This window comes from Elephantulus edwardii, unplaced genomic scaffold (genome assembly GCF_000299155.1).
Source record: "Elephantulus edwardii isolate Elephantulus edwardi_28Jun2011 unplaced genomic scaffold, EleEdw1.0 scaffold00034, whole genome shotgun sequence".
Taxonomy (NCBI): Eukaryota; Metazoa; Chordata; class Mammalia; order Macroscelidea; family Macroscelididae; genus Elephantulus; species Elephantulus edwardii.
The window spans coordinates 15929770-15955422 of NW_006399784.1; the positions used below are offsets into that span (position 1 = coordinate 15929770).

Sequence of the window (25653 nt, forward strand, 5' to 3'; positions counted from 1 at the left end):
TCATGGTTGAAGTACGGTGGCACTGAGGCACTCGGGAGTTGTTTGTCTGAGCAGCTGCTTTTCTTTATTGTCAGGCGTGGGGGATAGAGTGTGTCGGGAGTCCGGAGCGAGGGGAGGCTGTTTGACCCAGGCCGGTGGCCTCTTTAGATTTTCGAGGAGGGACAGAGGCCAGATGAAGCTCAAACATGGGGCGGGAAGCCTGAGATCATTCCTTCAGACCCCATTTGGTTCTTGGGAGGTGGATGCTGTTCTCACTGATGAGGTTGCTGTTGGTGTTTGGCCACTGGTACTCATTATCTGCAGTAATTCTGGATTCTAAAGGACTAAAAGTCTTCCTTATCCTCTTTCCATTTGCTTTCTTACCGCAGCTCATCCTTGGAGAACACCTGCCATTCTTGACTATTTGCATCCCTTCCCTCCCCTCCCCTTAGCTTGAATAATCATTCTATTAAAAAGTCTTGTCTGCTTAATCAGGAATATTTTCTAATCTTTTCACTCGTCGTTTTTTTGCAAGGTAACCCTCTCTTATCAGCTCTCAGAGAACTTTCCTGTCTTGCATAAAATAGTGTCTTTTTTCTTATTCTTGCTTGTTGTCTCTATAGCACTGATTAAAACGTGGAAATACTTTGCTTTCTGTTTCTGCTTCCTTTGAGCAAAGAGACTCTTCATTATTCCATTGTTAACTACTGCATGCCAGACCCGTAGTGTACGCTAAATGTGTCTATATTGAATAAATGATTAATATGTGACATTCTCAGTTGATGTACCAGGGCTCTGGCCAAAGAGCAGTTTTTTTTTTCTCTTTTCTAAACTTGACTGTTATAGATTGCTACTTACTGGTAGGGAGTAGTGGTCAAAACCTAAGCCAAGGCTGTCAAAACCAAAACGTTTAGCCTGGTAAAAATCTTAATGGGAGAAGACAACCTCATCTTTGACCCGCAGAGCTGCTGGTGGATTCAAACCAAAACTTTTTGATTAGCAACCCACCGTGTAACATTCTATGCCACCAGGGCTTCTAAAAGAAATATGTAGCTATTTGAATTGGTATTTGTGCAACTGATTTTTTTTTTTTCTATAATTATATTTTATTAATTTTCATAAACATTTACAGAGATTTTGGGCTTCCACTCATTCATTGTTGCACTATTCTCTCTACCCTCCTCCCAGTTTGTTCTTGTCCAAATGCCACAGTGCTTGTCAAAGCCAGTTCTGATTAATCTTCTTTGTCAGTGTATCCTTTGCCATTACCTATCACTCCTCCCTGAGAGAGACTTCACCCTGAGTCATAAGGAAAAGGGGACGGCGTATTCTCTTAGCTACTTCCTGCTGAAAAGGGACGCTGTGGGTTTCAGGGTGAAGATCTTCTCTCACTACTCTAAAGGGCCCCTTTGGCAGTAGGAAACACATAGACTATTATGGAGATTGATTTTGGAATTCAGATGCACTCTTATTGATTGTGCTTGGCTGTACATGTACATATCCTTCAAGATGTATCATGGGGGTGTTGCAACCTAGAAGACACAAATTTGACTAACAAGTTATAAGTACATGAGTCCAAAAATTACGGAAAAGTAAAAGAAAAGATTCTTTCATTGTTTTACAAACCCTCCCCCAGGTCCCCTCCACCATGCAGCCCTCGCTCTAGTCTCCTGTGATGACAGAAATACCCAGTTACATCTCTCTTTTAGACGGTTCTCTCCCTCCTCTGCTTCAGTGCAGTATACATTATTGAACCCATCTTACTCAGTGTCTCCCTAACCCCAAGGACAGTCCCATTCTACAACAGTGGCATCATGTAATATTTGTCCTTTTGTGACTGGGATGTGCAGCTGATTATAATTGCACTCTTTGTAGGAGGTACAGAAGCATTCTGTGCACACACTTGTGTTCCGATCTTTGAAGAGGACTCATGACATGTTTGTTGCTGATAATGGAAAACCTGTGCCTTTGGATGAAGAGAGGTAGGTGTAGATCATTTCCAATATCTAGATTGTTGTTCAAATAATCTAACATTTGAGGAAGAGATAATAATCATAGGATTTAGTAGTGAATATTGTTTTTGCGAAACTGAAGATTATTTCATTTTTTAGAGAAAAGTTGGATTTCCATTCATTCATTGTTGCACATTTTCCTCCCTATCCCCCATTTCACTTTAAAAAGATTTGTTCATTGTACAATTTCCTCCCTTCCCACCCCTCAGTCCACTTTGTTATGTACCTCTTATTCTGGACTATGTTGTTGTTATGTGCCGTCAAGTATTGTCATGCAGATAATGCCAAATCATATATTCCTTTTAATAGAAACTTTTCCTGTGTGGTTAGACAAATGTATTTCAGTACTTGTCCTAAAGGCTATCTATAAACATTTGCACTGCTGAGTATATTTTAAAGTATTTAAAAATAATTCTTTATAACTTTTAAATAGCCACAAACGAAAAATGGCCGTCAAACTTCGTAATGAGTATGGTCCTGTGTTGCATATGCCTACTTCAAAAGAAAATTTTAAAGAGAAGGGCCTTCAAAATTCAACAGATTCATACGGTCATAAACAATATCCTGCCAATCAAGGTGAGTATGATGTTCTCAGAAATACCAGTACCTAAATGTGATTTCTTAACTCAGAAAAGTAAATGTGTTACTAGCACTGCTAGAAGAGTTAATTGGAGCTATCTAGTATTTAATGACTGCAATATTGTGATAGAAGTCTTGATTTCTATATGATAGTGATTGACATTATTAGTTGATAGCTTTTCTCTTGTAAGATATAAAGGAGATAGTATAAAAATGACAGACATTCTTAGAATGGAGAAAGTCATAATAGCTATTACATGAAAAAAAATTAGAGAATATTCCTAAACATCTTGGTTATAGGTCAGAAGGATAACATTAACTACTGTTACCCTGAAAATTGGCTTCAGTGTTTCTTAAGGCCTCAAGCTGCTGTCAGTTTCTTCCTCTAAGAGCAGTATCTCTTGACTTCAGGAGTTTTGAACATATGTTCTAGGATTGATTTCTTGTGCCATAGGACATCTTCTCCTCCATTTATGCTATGAGAGTTTCCTAGGGAAGGTGGAGGAATCCTATAGATTTGTTATATAATGTTGTCTTCCCAAGATACGAAGGCAGGCTTGACCTGTGGGCTTCTGGGAGTTGTCATTCATACCTGCGTGATATAGGGTCCTCTAAGAGACTTTCTGCCACACACGCTGTGCCCCTGGCTCCTCCCTTCTGTCCCCATGCTGAGCTCTGTTTTCCAAGATTTGAAGGTGGTCTTGACCTGCAAGCTTTGTTGTTCCCGTTCCAAAGAAAGACGATCCGACAGAGTGTGGGAATTATTGAACAGTATCATTGACATCACATGCAAGAAAGGTTCTGCTGAAGATTATCCAAAAATGACTGGAATAGCACATCAGCAGAGAACTGCCAGAAGTCTAGGGTGGGTTTAGAAGAGGCGGTGGCACTAGGGATATGTTATAGCTAATGTCAGATGGATCTTGGCTGAAAGCAGAGAGTGCTAGAGGAATGTCTTTTCTGTGTTTTCATTGACTATGCAAAGGCATTTGACTGTGTGGATCACAACAAACTGTGGTTGACTTTGAGAAGAATGGGAATCCCGGGACACTTGATTGTGCTTACGTGAAACTTATACTTGGACCAGGAGGCATTTGTCAGAACAGAGCAAGGAAAGACTGCATGGTTCAAAATTGGGAAAGTGTGGGTCAAGGATGTGTCTATCTCAGTATCTTTTCAATCTTTACGCGGAACAGATTACCTGAGAGGCTGGGCTGAATGAGGAGAAATGTTGCGTCAGGATTGGAGGTAGATTCATCAACAATCTGCTTTATGTAGATGACACAGCCCTGCTTACTGAAACTGAGGAAGACCTGAAGCCTTTGCTGCAAAAGGTCAAGGACTGCAGCCTTTAATATGGATTGAAGCTCAACATCAAGAAAAAAAATTCTCACCACTGGGCCGATAGGCAGCATCCTGATGGATGAGGAAGAGATTGAGATTGTTAACAGTTTCCGTTTACTTGGCTCTACAATCAACACTCTGTGTACCAGCAGCCAGGAAATTGAAGGACGAACTGCATTAGGAAAGTCTGCTGTCAGAGACCTCGCCAAGGTACTGAGGAGCAGCAGTGTCAGTCTAGAGACTAAAGTGCGCCTGATAGAGGCTGTCGTCTTTGCAATTACTTGCTATGCATCAGAGAGCTGAACCGTGACTAGAGATGATAGAAGAAGAGTTGATGCCTTTGAGCTTTGTTGTTGGAGAAGAGTGCTGAATATACCATGGACTTACATGAGAACAAAAAGTTCTTCCTGGAGAGGGTGAAGCCAGGCTGTTCCTTGGAGGCAAGGATTCTAAAGCTCCACCTGACGTATTTTGGACATGCTACAAGGCAGGATTAGTCCTTGAAGAGGGATGTCATGCTTAGGATGGTGGAGGGACAGCACTGGAGAGGAAGACCCTCAGTGAGATGGATTGATTTAGTCACTTGGGTAATGGGGATAGGTATGTCGGAGACAAGATTGGCAAGAACTAGAGCAAGGTTTAGAGTTGTTGTACATAGGGTCGCAATGAGTCACAAGCGACTCAACAGATAATTACCACAACAAAAACAACAACCCTGAAAATTTTAGTGTATAAAGAGAATTCAGGAATCCAAACGGAAAAGATTTTCTTAGTTTTAAAAAGTCCCCAAAAAGACAGTGATTAACTGATTATATGACCTTTCTACTTGCTCTTACCTATCCACTGCCATTGGGTTGATTTTAACTCATAGTAACCTTACAAGAAAGACTGAAAGTGTCCCATGGATTTCAGAAGCCATAAATCTTTACAGGTTCACACTGCTTCACCTTCTACAGAACAGCTAGTAGATTAACGCCACCAACTTTTCCGTTAGCCGCATAGTGTTTAATAATACTACAAAGGCCCTACTCACCATTAATGTATATGAAGTGTATAAATTTTCTTTTCATAGTAGCAGAAAGGCAAGGAAATAGCTCTGTACATAGTTTTCATGGATCCATATAAAAATTACCAACTTCCTATACTTCTAAGACCTCAGTTCAGTTGAGACATTTTGAGAAATATAATTGTTAATTTGAAGCAGGAGTGGCATCCATTTCCTAAACAATATGCCTCCGGAAACTATGAACTTTGATAAATGTCAATAGTTATAGAAAGGCTTTAGGCCTTTTGTTCATAGGGTCGCTATGAGTCATGCTTGACTTGAAGGCAATCAATAACAACAGTTGAATTTATTCTTATTATTTTATTTCACTGAAAAAGAATACTTGTATATAAGATGAATTGTTCCTTACGATGACCATTTTTCCCCCTTTCCTCTATACCTTTAGGGCAAGAAGTTGAATATTTGGTGACAGGTACCCATCCATATCCACCAGGACCTGGTAAGTCAGCTTTAACCCTGAAAATACCCTATGTGATAGTCACCTGTACATATGGAATGTATATTGTTCCATAAAAAACACAAATTCAATACTTATGTATCCTGCCATGATTTTTTTAGATGATAGCTAATATTTAGTATTGCGTGTATTCAGCAAACATTCCTAAGTACCTATGTTACTTCAAGGCACAGCAATAGGAATTTAAAGACCATATATCTGCTTTTGACCTAGGCGAGTTTATTTTCTTATTGATGATCATAACTGATATGTTTGTTATGATGAAACTGACTAATAGCTGACTTTCCAGAGAATTTCTAGAGATGCTAAATTGCACAGGAGGAGATTGCTAATCTTTTTCCCACAGACCAACTGGTGGATTTGAACTGTGTGCCTTTGGTTTGGCAGTGCAACACCCTACCACTAAACAATTAGAGCCTTCCTATGTCAGAAGGAAGGAGGGTCAGTGCAAGAGAAGAAGACCCTGGATGAGATGGATTGATACAATGATTGGGGTAATGGGGGTAGGTGTGTCAAGAGACAGACTGACTCAGGATAGGGTAAGGTTCAGAGGTACTGTTCATAAGGTCATTAAATTTCAGTCGCCTTGATGGCATATAACAACAATAATGTTAATATTAAAAGGTGTCATATAGAAGCCTTGTATGTGAAATGTGTAGGATTGCAGAACCTTGTGTGTGCACATATGCAAGTGTGTGTAAAAGGTTGGCATACAGGGGAGCTCTGGTGGCCTAGTGGTAAGGAGCTGCAACTTCAATCCCAGAGGCTCATGGTTCAAATCCACCAGATGCTCTGCCGGGGAAGGGGGGGCAGTCTCCTCCTGTACCAGTCAGATCTGATTTGACGGTACACTCACACAAAAATAATAAAATAAAAAAAAAAAAATTTAAAAAAAAAAAACCCAAAAAAGGATGGCATACAGATGATGTGGCCAAATATAACCATTTGAAGTTTGAAAGAACTGAGTGTAATTTTTACTGTTGATTGCAGTAAAGTTGAGCACGACTCATAGCAACCTTATGAACAAAAGACCTGAAACCTTTCTACAGATAGCTATCATCGTTTCTCAAAGTTTATAGTTTCCAGAGGCATGTTGTTTAGTAAGTGCAGGTTCTACCAATTTTAGAAGGTCGGATTCACTACATAGAAAATAGATGACTGAGTTATTTTTATTTTAGTTTTTACTTTTCATTCTTGGAATTATGTACTAGTATTTGGAAAATTGCATCTGAAGATAATGTTCCAAAATAAAAGAAAATGTGACTTTTATTGCTCTGTTGGACAACTTTAATATCAAATTGTTAGCAAGTCATATTTGATTTATTAATCACTGTTATTAATGATTCCTTATTTTAAAAAATGAAAAATTCAGACAGTATTGGAATATCAGTCTGTAAAGAGGTTAAAATTTTTTCTTGTAGTCTCCCTAACTGGAGATAAGCACCTTTTTTTTTTTTGCATATACTATTCTATCTTATTTTATGTGAATGTAAATGAATACAAAGGTAGCTACTAAAAGTTGATTTTTTTTTTTAAATAAGGAGTTGCTTTGACAGCAGATACTAAGATTCAAAGAATGCCAAGTGAATCAGCTGCACAGTCTTTAGCAGTAGCCTTACCTTCTGCTCAGACCAGGTATGAAATGTGTTTGTACTTGTAATTAAAGAGATTTTTAAAACATTTCCCTGTTCTCCTTTTAAAATGTTATTTTATTATTTATCCTTTCATTACTTTCCTATATAAGTATTTTTAAAAATTAGAGTTGGTTCTACAGATTATATGCATAGGGATGTTAATTACTTAGAATATTCTGTTTGTCTTCAGGGTGGATGGAAGTCGTACAACGCCTGGCGGAAATGAATACCGACATCCTGGGACTTCGGACCGGTCACAACCTGCAGTGATGAGCTCAGTGAGTTTTCTTGTGTGACAGTGCTAAAGGTTTCTGAGTTCTGGAACATAACATTTTATATTTAAAAAATTTTCCTTAAAATATTAACCTTTAGAAAAATATAATTCTGATAAGTATTTGATTCATTTTCCAGTTACAGAAAACCTTTCACTTAATGAATTTCAAAGAGGGAAGAAATAAACACAACTAAACTTTTCATGAACTTTTAGTTTCTTTTTAGTTTCCATTATTCATTTGTAAATAAAAATACTAGGTGATATCTTTAATGATCATGTAATCTCTTTTTCTGTCTAGGTTATGGAAGCTGGAAATGCCAAGAACTCTGCAATAATGGCCAAAAAAGCCCCTACAATGCCAAAACCCCAGTGGCATCCACCATGGAAGCTTTATAGGGTGAGCTAATTACTTCATGCATGGAAGGGTAGAGGGTCAACACAGGAGAAAAAGACCCCAGAGAAGATGGATTGACAAAGTGACTGGGGTATTAGGGGCAGTGTGTTGGAGATAGAGAGATTGGCTCAGGATAGGGCAGGGTTCAGGGCTGTTGTGTCACTATGACTTGTAGGCAGCTCAATGGCACATAACAGTGGTTATGTCACCATGCAAAAAGTGATTTATTTACACTGACAAAGCTTGAGAAGTAGAAGAAAAAGAAAGTATGTGAGCTGATAGAGTGATTTGAGGATGGGAAAGGATGTAGGCATTATGCTAAAAGATACCTTTTATGGAGACTTCTTTAAGATTATTCATATTTAATGTTAAATACAGTACAAAATATGAATAGAATGTTAATCAAATGGAAAGCAAAAAAGACAAATTTAGGAAAACATTTGGGCCATTTATTATGAAATCCAGGGACAGAAAGATGGTACAAAGAAGATCTTCAAATTTACCAATTATATCAAGTATAATAAAGTAAAAGACTAAAATTATAAAAAGTGTAAAATAAAAGGCAGGGGGCTCTGATGGCTTAGGTAGTTACACTGCCAACCCCAAAGCCCCCAGAATCCACCAGCCGCTTTGCAAGAGAAAGAAGGGCATTATATAGCTTGTGAAAACCACTGGAGGATCATCTATGAATTGGTTCTGACTTTACAGCACAGAACAACAAAATATATATAGAAGAAAAAACAAAAACCAACAGATTAAGATTTTTAATAGGTGTTTTTAAATTTTTTTTTTAATTATTGTACAGTAGACTTTTTTCCCTTAGTTTGCAGTTATAATAATTTTTAAGTGGAGTATAGACTTGAATGAGTATTATTACAGTCAGAATATAGAAATTCCATTGCCTCATAAAACACTCCTTTGCTATCCCTTCATAAGTATGCTTTTTCCTTACCATTTGTCTCTTTTCTGTTGCTATAATGTCTTTTTTTTTTTTCCCTGCTCGTCATAAATAGAATCTTAGAGTATGCAACCTTTTGGGACTGGATTTTTTCACTCAGCCCAATTGCAACCTTTTGGGACTGGCTTTTTTCACTCAGCCCAATGCCTTTGAGATTTATCAGTTGTTGCATGTATTGTTGTTATGTGTCATCGAGTCGCTTGTCACTCATAGCGACCCTATGTACAACAGCCCTAAACCCTGCTCTATCCTGTGCCAATCACACTGCCTCTGACACACCCATCCCGATTACCCCAGTCACTGAATCAATCCAACTCATAAAGGGTCTTCCCCTCCTGCACTGTCCCTCCACGCTCCCAAGCATGATATCCCTCTCCAAGGACCTGTCTCTCTTTACAGCATGTCCAAAGTACATCAGACAAAGCCCCAGAATCCTTGCCTCCAAGGAGTAGCCTGGTTTAACCCTCTCCAGGATGAATCTGTTTGTTTTAATTTAAAAAAAAAAAAACCCACATGAATCACTGTGCCATCCAGTTTCTATTCACAAAGGAAAAGCTCCAGTCCATCTTTTAACTTTTTTTTTTTTAATTCCTGACATGACAGGAATAACCTGACATTTATTACTATTGCACTCCTACATATCCATGACAAACAGGGGAAGGAAATTTCATGAGTGCAAAAAAAAACCCACCACCAAACAAAACAACCAAAAACAGGTAGAATCTTATAAAACTAAATAAGAATCTCAGCATCAACAACTGAACAGAGAAAGGAATTAAAATGCTTTAATTAAAAAATTACGAGTGAATGGTAAAGTGTAGAAACTAAAACTTTACAAACTATTTAAAATCTGGAATCACTGACTATTCAGAAACTACACAGATGGATTATGGGTGGTGGTGAACAGCAGAAAGGGATTATGGATGAATCTTCATTATTCTAGCTGCTCCCCATGCTACCCGTCTCCAAGGAAAGCCTGACATTGATTAAATACTGAGCCTGGCTAATGCAGGCAGCAGATCCAGTGATGGTAATCTGCCTATCTGTAGATCCTTCCACTGGGTTCACAATTTTGAACATCTGATGGTTCTCTTTGATTTTGGCGCCTTGACGCCCGGTTATGCAGCCAGTCAAATCATTTGGAATGGTGAGTTCATGAGAAGTAGTCTGTCTGAGCAGAGGTATCCAAACCCGCCCAACAGCCTTTCACCTCTGGAGAGCTGGATTCAATGCCACTGACACTGTTGTTGCCATGCGTCGTAGGAAAATGAGACTGTTGCATTGCCAACTGATGCAGCTTGGTCAAATCTGGCTGTGGCATGGCATACTGTCCTTGAATGGTATAGGCCTGACCACCTGTAAAGATGACCGGAGAATGTGTTTACTTTTATAAGTATTCACCGTGTAGTTGTACCATAATTTGCCTCTGTTTAACCACTAGAGATTATTTCATATTTATCATTCTAAAACTCAGTTGCCAAGTAATGCTCTAGATAATTTGGAGTTGCAGGAATGGCATTTATGTAATAAACTGTGAATCTTTATGCTTTTTGTTCTTTCCCTCCTACAGGTTATCAGTGGGCATCTTGGCTGGGTTCGATGTATTGCTGTGGAACCTGGTAACCAGTGGTTTGTCACTGGATCTGCTGACAGAACCATAAAGGTAATAAAAGAAGCAAAAAGTAGATTTAGCTGTATTTGCCATTTGAGCTTAACCTGTTGTTATTTTCTGTTGTGAATGTTGTTGTAATGCCTCTGATTTTTTAGTTAAGAGTCTTAAGTGCTTCCCAGTCTTTTACTTTTCCAAATATTTGAAATGAGTATTTAAGCAAATATGTAGCCTTAGTTAGCCCAGTTACCTTTTTTAAAAAAAAAAAAAAAAAAAAATTTATACTGATTTGCTTACAAAGTTCGTATACATTGTTTGTCACACTGGATCTTTCCTTTACCCACCCCTCCCTCTTCTTAGAGTTAGCCAGTTTTGTTGTTGTGGTCTACACAGTCAAATGCCTTTGCATAGTCTGTGAAACACAAACATTCCTCTGGTACTCCCTTCTTTCGTCCAAGACCCCTAGTACAGTATCCCTTCTAAACCTGGCGTACACTTCTGGCAGTTCTATGTTGATGTGCTGTTCCAGTTATTTTTGGATAATTTTCAGCAGAATCTTGCTTGCATGTGATATTAATGATATTAATGATATTATTTGATAATTTCCACACTCTGTCAGATCAGTTGTCTTTGGAATGGGAGCAAATCCATATCTCTTCTAATTGGTTTGCAAGGTGATTCTTCCAGATTTCTTGACACAACTTGGTGAGCACATCTAGGGCAGTATCTGTTTGTTGAAATATATCAATTGAGAGGCCATAAATTCCTTCAGAGCAGCTTCACTTCTTCATCACTATAGGCTCTTGCTCATACGTTGTTTCATGAAATTCTTCTGTGTCTGTCAATTCCTTTTGGTACTATGACTCTGTATACGCTTCCTTTTTTTTTTTTACTCTCTCTTTTTGATTCTTGCTTTGTTTATATATTGTTTTTCTTTAATTTTCTACTAACTTATTCTTTCTATCTTCTTTTAATACTTCTGGGATCATTTAATCTTCTGCCCAAAGCATCCTTAATTGAGTAGTGGAACTCAGGGCTTGAATTTGTTCTTCAGTTCCTTGAGTTTAAGAAATGCTAAGCAAGTGAGGTGTTTTGAGGATTCATTTTTATCCTATAACATTGCGTGCTGCTGGCAGTGAGTCAAATAAGACTCAGAGCAAGGCTATGAACAACAGATCTGAATACTGTCCTGTGCCGTCTTCACATTATAGCAGTCACTGTCAATCTACTTGGTTGAGAGTCTTCCTTTTCTTTGTCGTGTCTCCCTCTTTCCAGCATGACACCCCTTTCCAGAGAATTGCTTCTCCTAGCAACATATCCAGACTATAAGGAGACAGAGCCCCCTTATCCTTGCCTTCAAGGAGCACTCTGGTAGAACATCCTGTTAATGAGCACTTAGGTTGTTTCTAAGTGTCTCTTTACTATTTTAAGAATGTTGCAAGGAATATGAGCATCTATTTGGATCATAGCTTTCATTTTTTTAGGATGTATTCCTACATTACAAATCAAATGATATTTGTAATCTATCTATCTATCTATCTATCTATCCCTTTAAGGAATTCGTATCATTATCTAGAGTAGTTGTACCATATACAGTGGTCATCAGTAGCGTGTGAGTGTTGTACCTAAGATCAGTTGTCCACAGTTGAATGGGTTCTCAGTTCTTTTCCTTCGGCCTATGTTAAACTAGTATCAAACTCTTCTGATTACTATGACTGTATAGTAAATTTTAAAATTGTAAAGTATGAGATCTATTATTGTATTGTTCTTTGGTAGATCTTTGCTTATCTAGATTCTTTTGTGGCTCATAGCCAAAAGAGAAGTTACTTCCAAAATGAGTAAATTGGAATTTGCAGTTAGTCCTTTTCACCACATTGATTTCTTATCTTTGGTAATATATCTGTTAATGTGATAAAAAAAAAAGGGTGTGTGGTTTTTTAAAAACCATGTAAAATTTCTAGTGAGATTGAACTTTTATGTCTTTATTATCTGGAAGATTTTTTAATTTGTCACTGCCTTTGGATAATCTAATATTTTGTATTATTATGCTTGTTATCAGTGGTGTTCCTTACATGTTGAGAATGTTTGTTATTTATTGTAAATAGTTTTCCAATTTAGCCACATCTTTCAACTTTGTGTGTGTGTGTGTATGGTAGGGATCTCTTAGTAATGCTTATTTTCAAATATTTGTACTTTTCTCATTTTCTTCTTAAGGATGTAATTTTTTGAACATCAGGATTCTAAGCATTTATTTTGTAGTAACCCACGCAAAGGAAAATTTTCTTTGATTGCAGATCTGGGACTTAGCCAGTGGGAAATTAAAATTGTCATTGACTGGGCATATTAGTACAGTACGTGGTGTGATCGTAAGCACACGGAGCCCATACCTGTTCTCTTGTGGAGAAGACAAACAAGTGAAATGCTGGGATCTTGAATATAATAAGGTAAGCTTGGGATTGAGGCTTTAAAACATTGAACCAGCATTTATCTTTCTAATTATAGAACTGATAACTTTTCTGCCGCCTTTTTAGGTTATACGACACTATCATGGACATCTAAGTGCTGTGTATGGCTTAGATTTGCATCCAACAATAGATGTGCTGGTAACCTGTAGTCGAGATTCCACTGCGCGGGTAAATAGGACAGAATTATGTATTTATCAGTTATTTAACTGTTAAGTTTTTCCTTCTTAGTGCTCAGTCCTGTGGCCATGCCCTCATTAGACTCTTTGTTGAGGGTATCCCATCCCTGAATGTAACATTTCCACCTTCTAGTCCATCTGCATAACTGTGTTCCCTTTGTTCTTCCATTCAGTTCTCTCAGAATATCTACATCTTAGAATCTCTTGACCTATCAGCTTTATTTTTCTGTTGTCTCCTGTCTCTTTATTCTTCACCAATTGATAGACATTTAGCTCTGGTGGCCTATTGGTAAAAAACTGCTCTGCAATCCCATAGGCACACAGTTTGAATCCACCAGCTGCTCTGAGAGTTAAAGATTGGCAGTTTCCTCCTATGTGATTTACTGTCTCTGAAAATCTACGAGTGTCAGCTATGGGTGGGTTCTGATATGATGGCACAGAATAACAGCATTCTCATTTATGCACTTTGGAATGGTGATTTTTGTTGTTGTTATGTACCATTGAGTCATAACCAACCTACTGCTGACCCTCCAGCAGGTTTTTCAGAAGCAAAGGAGGAGAGTGCCCATCCTTCTCCCGTGGAGTGGCCTCAAACCACATGCTTTTGGGATTGCCACTCATCTTCTTGCCACTAGGCCACCAGTGCTTTTGATACAATTGTCTTATAAATTCTCAACCTCGGATTGATCCACTTATCTGAAATATTAATCCTGCTCTCTTTGATAGTGTTTCTCTTATGCTTTACAGATTTGGGATGTGCGGACCAAAGCCAGTGTACATACACTATCTGGACATACAAATGCTGTTGCTACAGTGAGGTGTCAAGCTGCAGAACCGCAAATTATTACTGGTACCGTACTTTCCAAACTTAAAATATTCATATCAGGACAGACTATAATTATACACGTATTTTGTATATTCCCTGTAATTCTAGCTTTGTATTGTATTTCTAGTATTTTGTGTCATTATTACATATGTTAGTCACAGTCATTTAGTATTTGTTAGATTGTATTGTTTTTATTTCATACTTTTTATTCATTGTAGAGGGCCATACACAGCAACTTGTTTTGTCTGGTTAGAAAGTGGTACCATTGGATACAACAGAGCATTGTTTTTATAACATAAAATGAATACTATGGGAAATTGAAATTAGAACATTAAAATACCCTATTATTGGAAATAGTGTTATGTCTTGTTTTCTTAACAACACACTAATAATGATGGATCTTTAAAAATAGAATACATTTTCATATATTTTATTAACTAAAGAATGATTGAAAATTTTTTCTTTCTGCCAAGGGAAAAATCATATATTTGCTTCATTTGTTATTTCCGTATGTCCTAGCTGCTTGGTTGATACTTTTTATCTTTTAAGGAAGTAAATTAGATTTCTGAAGTTATAAAGAAACTAGACAACAGATAACATAACTGTCAAGTAGTGTACATTTGTTTGAAAGAATGCTGTTTTAACTTTGGCTTTCTGTTTCTTGGTGTCTGTTTTGGCTTATGTGTATGTGTATTTTGATTTATAGGAAGCCATGATACTACAATAAGATTGTGGGACTTGGTGGCAGGTAAAACAAGAGTCACGCTAACAAATCACAAAAAATCAGTCAGAGCTGTGGTTTTACATCCAAGACAGTAAGTAAAATAGTCTTAATGCCAAATAATAGAATACAAATAAATCATGGTTAAAAACCATAGTAGTGTCTGGGTTTGATGTATGTAGATCATGTTACACACAAATGCTATTGGACACTGAGATATTTGTAGAATACATATTGTAGAACAACACTAAGAATCATGAAAATGGTTAGGTTAGAGAGTTAGAAGAGGTTGATTGTAATATTCCAGTCTGTTGTTTGCTTTTCTTTTTCTTTTTCAACCTGTTATTATGCTATATAAAATCACCACTCCTACGTTTCTCTTCCTATTCATATCCTTTCTCCCTCCCTCTCTACTTCCTCATTCCATCTTTCCCCTAGTTTCTTTCTCTCCTGTCCTCATCCTTTATTTTCTTACCTTTTTTTTTTATATCCTCCTCCCTCTGTTCAAAATAGTTACATTACCCATTGCCTGTTATGTGAAAATATGTGATTTGGACTTACTACTTACATTCACTGTGGAGTTTGAGAGAAATGAGGGGAGCATAAACCTTAATCTAGAATTTTTAAAAGATCTGAAAATAAAATTAACTTGTAGCAGATGGCTTGATATTTTCATTCTTGAGTAAATAATGTTTTAACATGATCAGTGAATGCATATTGCAAAATTACAACTACATTGGACATTTAAAATTCATCCTTTAACTTTACTTTGCCATTTGTTTTTTTTTTTAATCTTATTTCAGTTATACATTTGCATCTGGTTCTCCAGATAACATAAAACAATGGAAATTCCCTGATGGAAGTTTCATTCAGAATCTGTCTGGTCATAATGCTATTATTAACACACTGACTGTGAATTCTGATGGAGTGCTGGTATCTGGAGGTAAAATATTTTTATGTTAAACATGTTGCTTAGCCACTTAATCTTTTAGTGAATAAATCTAGAAGTTATAGGTTGCCACACCTAAATATTACAGTAGAACATACCTGATTGCAATGACATGCATTTGAATGTTCCTAGGGAGCCCTCGTGGCTTTAACTGTCAGGGATTGTATTGCTAATCCAAAGGGGGCAACTCTTCTTGCAGTTTGAATCACCAGTGGTCTTTGGGAGAAAATGAATAGTCTCCTCAGAAAGCCTACTAAGGATCAGTTACAAGTGGATAGGTATTCATGCAGTTATAGAACAAATTTGGAATTACCTAATGCTGAGTTGGGTAACTTAGACCACTGAAAGAATTTCAGTTTTAACCACCCTCTAGAACAAGATAGAACTACCCACAGGATTTAGTAGACTGTATATCTTTAAGTAAGGAGGGTTTCTGTAGAGCAGTTAGTGGGTTTAGACTGCTGATCTTCTGTTTAGCAACTAAATTAAGCCACAACACCACCAAGGCTCCTTGGGTAAGCTAGAAGTAGTTACCACATTTTTTTGATGCGTTTTTGAGCTCTATAATAACTTTTTAATTAAGCACAAATAAAATTAAGACAAACCAGTACGAGGAGAAGCCGAGTGCTTGCATATTAAATATCTTAGTAATTGTTATTTTCATGATTTTTCACTAATGGGTGCTATTTAATAAAGTCAGACTGAATGGTTGAAGAGATACCCAGTTTAACTAGATCTTTCCCTTTAAGCTGACAACGGCACTATGCATCTTTGGGACTGGAGAACTGGCTACAATTTTCAGAGAGTTCATGCAGCTGTGCAGCCTGGGTCTCTGGACAGTGAATCAGGAATATTTGCTTGTGCTTTTGATCAGTCTGAAAGTCGATTACTAACAGCTGAGGCGGATAAAACTATTAAAGTGTACAGAGAAGATGATACAGCGGTGAGTTTTCAGTATTGCTGACATTCTAAGATAAATCAGCCATGCCAGTTTTGCAAGCATCATCACATTTCTAGGTTACTAAAATTATCAGGGGGGAATTCTTTATAGTATTAAAGTAATTGTCATCTTGAGTAATGAGTCCTCAAAGATTTCCGTATTGACATACTAAGGCCAATGAATCCACACATTTTTTTTGTTTTATTTTTACTTCCTTTATAACCATTGTTGTGAAGATCTGCCACTGAGAACAGCATCTTACAAATCAAGTTGTGCAATGCTCAAGTCATCACCTTTGTTGTTAATAGCATATCTACATAGCAGGTTTTTATTTTAAATGAAGTACTTCAAACTGAATTTGTATTTTACTTAGTTTTTTTTATTATTATTTCATTAGAGTCTTGCATAATGCCAATGTAGGTAGCTAAAATGCATAATGCTAAGAGATTTAGAATAGATAATCCTGTTTATATTAAGTCTATTAATGTGAAACAAATTCATAATACAGCATACTTACTCTGCTCTTATTTTTAGACAGAAGAAACACATCCAGTCAGTTGGAAACCAGAAATTATCAAGAGGAAGAGATTTTAATATTGTTTTCAAGGTGGTTCTGTTTTTGGATTTGTTTGTTTGTGGTTTTTGTTGTTTTTCTTACCTTGATATTGAAGAGGCTATTCATAAGGCAAAAACACAAAATTGCTCAAATCATTGCTGCTTTGTCATACTTTACAATAAACTCTCCTCCCTCCCCTGCCCTTCCCCTGGTGTTTTTATTTCTAAAATAAGCCATTTTCAGCTTGATATTACGTATATCAAACATATTCATATCCGTTAAGCATAATGATATCAAGGAATTTTTTTTCTCATTTTCTTAAATAGTTTTCCTTTTTAAACATTTACAAGGCTGATAGCTATATTAAAACAGGACATATTTTTGAGGAGAGAAGTTTAAAACATTGTTTTTTTAAAATTGGTCTCAGTCAGGCTTGAAGATGAGAAATCTTGATTTCTAATTTTGAGTGTTCTACGAAGATCTGCACTAGACGCTGTTGAGGAAATAGTGACATAAGATGTAGTTGTCCTCCAGAAAGAAGCCTTTTGTGGTTGAGTGGGTTAAATGGCAACAGGCAAAATAGGCAGATGACTGAATTAGGCACCCCATGGGAGAAAGATGAGCCTAATACTGCAAATATTTATAGCCTTACAAACCTTATGGGGCATTTCTCTTCTGTCCTGTGGAGTCATTGAGTCAAAATCAACTAGATAGCAGTGGGATTTGGTTTCTGTACATGCTGTAGTAGATGGATGCACAAGCACAATGCTAGAGGAATACAGAAGCAAAAACCGAGTCTGGTTGGTTTCTTTAATGAGAGTTGTAGAAGTCACATTGAGTCTTCATTGAATAGGGGACTCAGTTTGGAGTAGAAGAAGGAAGAGAGAGAAAAGATGATTTGAAGACAGAAGAAGTCAGAGATGGGAAAGTGTTGTAGAAGCAATGATGCTTCAGTTAAAGTTAGCTGATGCTACACATTTTTTAATTTGAACTTTATTCTGCCAACAGTGTAATACTCATGTAGTTGTCAACTTGGGAAAAATAACTCTGGAAATTACATTGGAGTATCTGAATAACATGTCTCTTGTAGAGATTATGGGAAAGTATTAAAATCTTTACTATCAGTCCTCCAAGCAAACACTTTGCCTTTGGGGTTCTCTTCCCAGTTCATTCTGAGAACAAGTTTTAAATTTTCGTAATTAAATTGCATCAATAGGAAATAAATGGTTTCAAATTATGCATATTCCATCTTGCATGGAGTAGCTCAGAATACAATGTTACATCTCTTAGTATAGTTCTACAAGGTTATGAAAATGCTTGAACCCTATTAAGCAGTCTACTTGGAATAATAACAAAAGTACTAAGTTCACCATACCTTTGTATTTTAATTAAAATTTGCCCAAGTGTCCAACGGATTGGTTTAGTGGGCTTTAATGGCTTCTTAAAGTTTATTTCCATATATTCATTGAGAGAAGAATGTCAGCACTATTAAGCTTCCCAGACTTCTGTTTTTTAAAAAGTTGTATAAACATTTTTGTAAAATAAATTGCTAGTGCTCTAAAATTTCTGGAGAAATAGCATCATGTTGTTATTAGTGGTTTTATGAACAAGTGACATGGAAGAACTTTCGTGATCTGCTTTATATGTTTCTATAATGTTTTTGTAAACCTAAATAAAGATTACAAAACTGAATACTTGTATCACTAAGAGATTTGTAATATGTGTCACAAAAGGGAAAAATAATCTTCACTTACAGCTCGTGTCATCTGCATGATGCAGGTTGTTGCTGAGTCTTCCTCCTATCCTGATGCCACCTTTTTCCTTCATAAGAGTCCAGCTTCTCAAAAGATTCAAAGTTGACACCAGTAGTTAGGAAAACAAAAGACTTACTGCACTGGGAAAGATGGCTATTAAGTGTGCCGCCTCATTAAAGCCATGACCTTTTCAATCACTATGTGTCTGAAAGCTGGACAATGAGTAAGGATGATGAAGCATTGATACCATTGAGTTAATGGTGTTTCAGAAGAGTACTGAATATCCCATGGATTGCTAAAAGGAACAGTGGAGAAAGTGCAGCCATAATGCTTCTCAAAAGCAAGGATAAGTTTGGTCTCACTTTGGGCATGTTGTTGGGAGGAGCTGTGCCTTGGAAAGGGATGCCGTGCTTGGAAAGGCTGAGAGGGAAAGAGGTGACCCTCAACAAGATAGAGTGACTGCAGCAATGGTTCCAAAAGTATGTCTCGGATGGTGAGGATAGGACAGGGTTTGTGTTTTTTATTCATATAGTCACTAAGAGTCTCATTTGGCAGCATAAGAGCCTCTCACTTCTAAAGACCAAGGAGAAATTTGTATAAAACCAAAACCTGCGTATCCTACATAAGAAAGCTGTAATTACTGTATTTGCAGATTATTACAATTCTGACACTTAAAACCTGTAGATTTTGTTTTCTAAATGTTCTTTGAATAATCTTATAAAGCCGAGTGATTATTATGTGCTGCTGCTACTGCTCATTGCCTTGAGTCGAGTATGACTTAGAATGGCCCTATGAACAAAAGGCCTGAAACTCCTCTACAACCATCAACAGTTAACAAAGTTCATAGAGTTTCCGGAGGCATGTTATTTAGGAAGTGGATGCCACTCCTGCTTCCAGACCTGTCATAGTATGATGTTATGTGCCATTCAGTTGCCTGTGATGTACAGCAACCCTATGTGCAGCAGCTCTGAACCCTTCCCTGTCCTGAGCCAGTCTTACTAACTCTGACACACCTGCTTCCATTGCCCCAGTTATTGTATCAATCCATCTCAGTCAGGGTCTCCCTCTCCTGAGCTGTCTGTCCACCCTTCCAGACATGATGTCCTCCTCTAAGGACTGATCTTCCTGGCCACATGCCCAAGGTAAGTGAGGCGGAGCTTCAAACTCCAAGCCTCTAAGGAGAGACTTGGTTTCACCCTCTCCAAGACAGACCAACTTCTTTTCTTGGCAGTCCATGGTATGTTGAAGACTCTTCAGCACCACAATTGAAAGGCATCTAGTTCAACTCCCTGAACTAATTGAGAAGATCATGGCCTGGATTAGGTGCACCTTTGTTTCTAGACTGACATTGTTGCTCTTCAGCTCTCTGGAGAGGTCCATGACAACAGCTTTTCCCAAAGCAATTCATCTTTTGATTTCCTGACTGCTGGTGTTAAGAGTGTTGATTGTGGATCCAAGCAAGCTTTAACTGCAAATACCTCAATCTCTAATATCTACTAATAAGCAAATTCAATCTGAAGTTAAGGAAAATGAAATCCACAAAAACCAAACTTCGACCTTTTGTCTATCCTACTTGAATTTAACAAAAAATAATAATTCAAGAATAGGTTTGAGGCGTTGGACATTGAAGGCCAGATGATCTGTGGGAAGATATCAAGACTTAAACATGAAGAATAGAAAAAAGTCATTATAAAGACAAAAGAAGAAGAAAAGACCAAGATAGAAGTCAGATGAGACTAAATATTGCGCTAGAGCATTGAGAAGCCAAAGCAAAGGCGAAGAGACAGGAAGTTAAGAAGCTGAACAGAAGATTTCAAAGGGCAGTTCAGGAAAGCAAGGCAAAGCATAATGAAATGTGCGAAGAGCTGAAGTCAGAAAATCAAAAGGGATGAACTCGCTCAGCATTTAAGTTGAAAGAACTGAAGAACAAATTGAAGCCTCAAGTTGTAATACTTAAGGATGCTATGGGCAGATTAATAACCCAGGGAGCATCAAAAGATGGAAGGGTTACACAGAGTCACTGTACCAATCAAGATAGAGCAAGGTTCAGGGCTGTTGTTCAGGTCGCTATGAGTCTCAAGCTACTAAATGGCACATAACAGCAACAATCTTAATTTGGGGTTTTCTCTTGCTTCTCTGAATAACTGCTTTTAGTATTTATCATAAGTTTCATCTAGTTTCCACAAATTCCCTTAGTTTATCTGGAAAAAAAAAATATCGTGATTAGCTTAGAATGTTTCTGAAAATGGAATTTTTCCCTCCCCCCGTTTTTTCAGTTTTATATTTGCCAGCTTGTTGCTTCCTTGCCTGTATCATTTCTGCTAAGAAATCAAAGTTTAGTCTTACTGATTTTTTGTAATTAACTCTGGTTTTTCCTGAGCTGCTTTCGATATTTTTTCTGTTTTTGATTTTGGAAAATTTGATAGTGATACCTCTTTGTGTTTTTATTTTGGTGTGTGTCCTGTTTAGGATTCACTAAACTTTCTCATAACTGTTCATAATTGTGAAATGTTCTACCAAATTTTCAGTGATATACTCTGTGCCTTTTTTTTAATTTTGTTTCTCTGTTCCAAAATTCCAGTCACATCTAAGTTATTCCTTTTGAAGATGTCCCATATGATTTCATATGCTTTGTTCTTTTTTTCTGATTGATCCTTTAGAAGCTTAGTAATGAAGGGCTTGTCCTTGTATTTATAATTCATCCTGCTATGGTTAATAGTAGACTATTTATAAGAAGTTTCAGGTCAACTTAGTCCCAAATGTTTAACCAGCTGTGTACTTCCATAACCTATTAACATCAACAGCTCATCTGTGGCTCAGTTCCCCAGTTCCTCTAAGTCTCTTGAGTTCAGATTCACTAGAAGGTCTCCCAGAGACTCAGACACATCAGGAGAATGACTCATATGACCATAGGGAACACAAGCTGGTTTGAGAGAAACTGGTGAGCGATGGGCCAGGATCCTGTAGATTGTCAGTTGTGGCACAGCTGAATGGTGACTGTGGTGACACGGGCCAGTGGTGTAGCGACTGGTGAACAGCTGAAAGCTAATGTCCCAGGTGAGTGAGTGTTTTCCACAAGAGTAAAAGCACCTGGTGCTGAGGTCCCATGAGCTTATATAAGCCTCTAGTAGGGCGAGGTCTTTATCCTATCCTAATCCTCTCTCCTTAATACAACAATAATTACTTCAGCATAAGGAAAGACAGTTTTGAATAATAACCCTTAGGCATCCAGATTGCTGGAACACACAAGTCTGTATTCTGTTGATTTAGTTCTACCCGTTAGTCCCTCCAAGGTGTTATTTATTTCTAGTCTTAATATGCGGAATTTCAATATGCTGAGTTTTTTAGGTGACCTCCAATTTGCCATTTATTTGATTTTTTTCTTTTCCCCTCCCTCCTTTAAATTATCTGCTTTCTGTGTTTTTCTAAATCTGCAGAGGACATTTAACTTATTCTTTTACATTCTTTTCAGGACGTTTCAGTAAACTTTTTTGAAAGATTTTCTGGTTCTGTGCTTTGGTCACTTTTTGGGGGGGCATCTTCTTGATTATGGTGGGGAAGTGTCAGAATTTTATGTGCATATCATTTTCTTTTACCTAGTTTGCAATAGCACAAATTGTTAAATGCAAATCTCTTACTCAGCTCATGTTTTACCTACAATGAAGCTGTAAAAAGATTCCAGAAAAAAACAAACAACAAACTGCTGTGCCAACTGTATTCAAATTTTAATTATGACTGCAAACCTTATGGTGGGCTTTTTGCAGTAAAAGAATACACATTTCCATGATTTATGCATTCTTGTTGCAAAGAATAAATTACACTCAGAATACCCATGTACAATTGTTACCTTACTTTCTTGTCTCCTCAAAGTCTTTGCACCTCTTTGCTCCCTCAATTTACCCTTTCTCTATTGTACATTTTTACAACCTCCCTTTTAACCAAGTGTACAAATATGGCCCTTTTTCTAAAAGTGCTAGACATAATGTTCACCTATTGGTATGCACCCATTACTCTATTTCCCTTTATAAGCAAACTCCTAAAAAGAGTCTTCACATTGCTACATGGGTCTTCTAAAGCTTTCAATCTTGACCAATACAGTCTGTAGTCTCTCTCTTTTCTCAGTTAGAAGCACAACATATAACACACTATCCCAACAGAGCTCCTTGGGATTATAATATTCTTTTTATACCAATGTTTAAGTCTATTTTCTCCCCCAAAACATTTGGTTCTTAGTAACTCTTCTTAAATTGGATGCCTGCCTACAGTTTGATGGAATCCACACCTTTTCTTTCTCTCTTGACTTGGCCCTTTGACTAATTTTTTTTTCTATCTACTTGTAGAAATGTCAAACGCAGGGCAAATTTTTCCTTGATTCATTTGCATTTCTCCTGTGTACAATTTGTTGCTAGGCTGTAGGAGCTGTAAAAATATCCAATGAATACACTTGTATTCCAATATTCGTAAAATAAACGTTGGACCATGCTGGACAGATTGCTGATGTGGAATTTTATGATTCTTTTATAAATGTTGTAATATTTGTTTTTTTTCCATGTCTTCTCATGGCCTTTAAAAAAAACTTAAAATGTTAATGCTAAATGTTAACAATGTTGTTAATATGGAGCTCTGGTGCCTGATGGCAAGAAGCTGCGCTGCAATAGCAAAGGAGCACGGTTCGAGGCCACCAGCCACTCCTCAGAAGAAGGATGAGCAATCCCCTCCCCTGCTATTAACTGCCTCTGAAAACTCACTGGAGGGTCAGCAAGGGGCTGGTTCCGACTCTATGGTACACAACAACAATGCTATCGTATTTACAGGTTTGTTTTGGAAAAGATACATTAATTATTTTAATATATCCACTAGAAATCGTTGCTACTTAATGGTCATAGTTGTTGATTGCCTTCAAGTTGAGCATGACACATAGCGACCCTATGAACAAAAGGCCTGAAGCCCCTCAACAATTATCGACATTTATCAAAGTTCATAGTTTCCAGAGGCATGTTACTTAGTAAGTGGATGTAACTCCTGCTTCCTACTATATATGTGATTTTAACTATCTATAGCCTTCTGCATTTGACCGAGAGCAGAGAAGACACTAAAATGCAATAACCCTTTCCAGGTCAGAATAATGGTCATAAATTAAGCTTTAATTTGGCAAAGATTCCCATTTGGTTATCTCCTCTGCCTCATGATTCAGAGGAAAGGTATGCTTTCTACCTGATCTATATTAGTGGCCCCTCCCCTAAACCACAGGACATTCCTTCATCTCTCCATTATCTCTGCTTTGGCTTTGTCCACCCATTATTTTTTTTAATTTATTTTATTATTTTTAATTTGGTGTACATTCGAGTTGGATCCGACTGGCACAGGAGGAGTTTGCCCCTCCTTCTCCAGCAGAGCATCTGGTGGATTCGAACCTTGCACCTTTGGGATTGCAGTGCAGATTCTTGCCACTAGGCCACTAGAGCTCCCTTGTCCACCCATTATTTTATAGTTTATTTTTTTAAAAAAATCTTTCTTTTTCCTTAATCAAATGTAAACTTCAGGAAGCTTTTATTCACTGGTGCTTTCCAGCACACAGACCTGTGTTTGTTTCAGGGTAAAAACCCAATGCCATCAAGTTGAGATTGACTCTTAAGAGACCCAAGAAGACACAGTGGAGCTGTCCCTTAACGTTTCCAAGCTGTGCCATTCACAGAAGCAGACCACTATACCTTTCTCTTGTGGATGGGTTTTAACCACTGACATTTGAGTTAGCAGCCAATCTTTTTAACAACTGCACCACCAGGGAGGGCCCTTACTGACGCCCAGTAAGTACTCAGTATGTTTTGTTAGAATATTGGGCTCAGACGTTTCCAGTAATTGAGAGAATAAGCTTCTAGTGATTTGCATTTTAAAAAATCCCAAAAAACTTTTCGCTAGAAAAGTAGATTATTGAATGAATTATTAAACAATGGAGGGTGTATAAAAGTATTATAATGAAGATCATTTACATTTCATGAATTTAAAATGCAATTAGCAGTTGACACTCAGCAGATTTGCAGGTTTGGAAGACACTTTGACAAGAATGAGCTGAATTTAGAAGTGTTAATTATACTCTCACCGCATTTCATAGCGTTCATTTATTCAAGTGGACAGCAGCAGAATTTTCTACTTTGGCAAACTCCGCCCTCTGCTGCTGCTTTTTGGTATAGCTTATTGAAAGTTCCTACAATGCCATCGATTTTCTTAAGATTTTTACTGCTGTGTCTTCTCTCATAGCCTATGTTGTTGTTGTTGTTAAGTGCCGTCGAGTTGCAGGCGATTCATAGCGACCCTATGAAGGAGAGTCCTTGACGTTTGGGTGCCTTTCATCCTCTCTCCAAGTTCATAGGTGTTTCCGGAGGCAAGCTATTATGGAAGTGGACGCCACTCCTCCTTCCAAACTTGTTTTAATCGGGGAGCTCCACCCCACTCTCTGTCCGCATTGGGTAGCCAACCATTAACGCATTTGACACATCCGTGTCACAGTGTTCAGCCTCACAGCAACGACAAGTGACCGCGGTATGGCAACTTGTACACCAGGGCTATACGACCTAGAGGAATGTCTGAACAAAAACAATGAAAGACTATGATCCTTTGGCCAGAAAGGAGGGTGCTGTGTATATGGGAGTGGTGTTGTGTGGTGGCGGTCTCTGGAGAAAGGCGACTCTGCCTCCAGGAGCCAGGGAAGCCACGCTTGGCCTTGAGCTGAAGGCAGAGCGGCTTCAAATCCAAAATGATAGCCTATACACTTAGAAAAATAAAACTCTAAAATATGGAAAGAACACTAGTGAACAGGGCACACATTTACTCTCTTCATTTCCGTCGTGAATTCAGGTTTTCTAAAAGTGTTACAAATTTCTTTTTTGGTTACAAACTCTATTTCCTGTAATTTATCTCAGAGTTGAGTGACTGCTGAGGATAAAAGTCTTCCCCCCCCCC

General features: G+C 37.6%; 1 protein-coding gene across 2 annotated transcripts; it reads left to right on the top strand.

The window, feature by feature from the left end:
- Positions 1-2: 2 nt before the first annotated feature.
- PLRG1 (pleiotropic regulator 1) lies at positions 3-16977 on the top strand. 2 transcript variants are annotated; one of them, XM_006884458.1, is made up of 15 exons: positions 3-11; positions 1855-1961; positions 2425-2567; positions 5366-5419; positions 6979-7072; positions 7262-7361; positions 7644-7742; positions 10268-10360; positions 12601-12750; positions 12838-12939; positions 13695-13797; positions 14480-14588; positions 15298-15437; positions 16193-16386; positions 16918-16977. In XM_006884458.1, the coding sequence occupies exons 1-15, from the start codon at positions 3-5 to the stop codon at positions 16975-16977; spliced, it is 1557 nt and encodes a 518-aa protein (XP_006884520.1). The 2 variants fall into 2 exon arrangements, with proteins under 2 accessions (XP_006884520.1, XP_006884521.1); XM_006884459.1 differs by having other exon boundaries at positions 5366-5392.
- The last annotated feature ends 8676 nt before the right edge of the window (positions 16978-25653 follow it).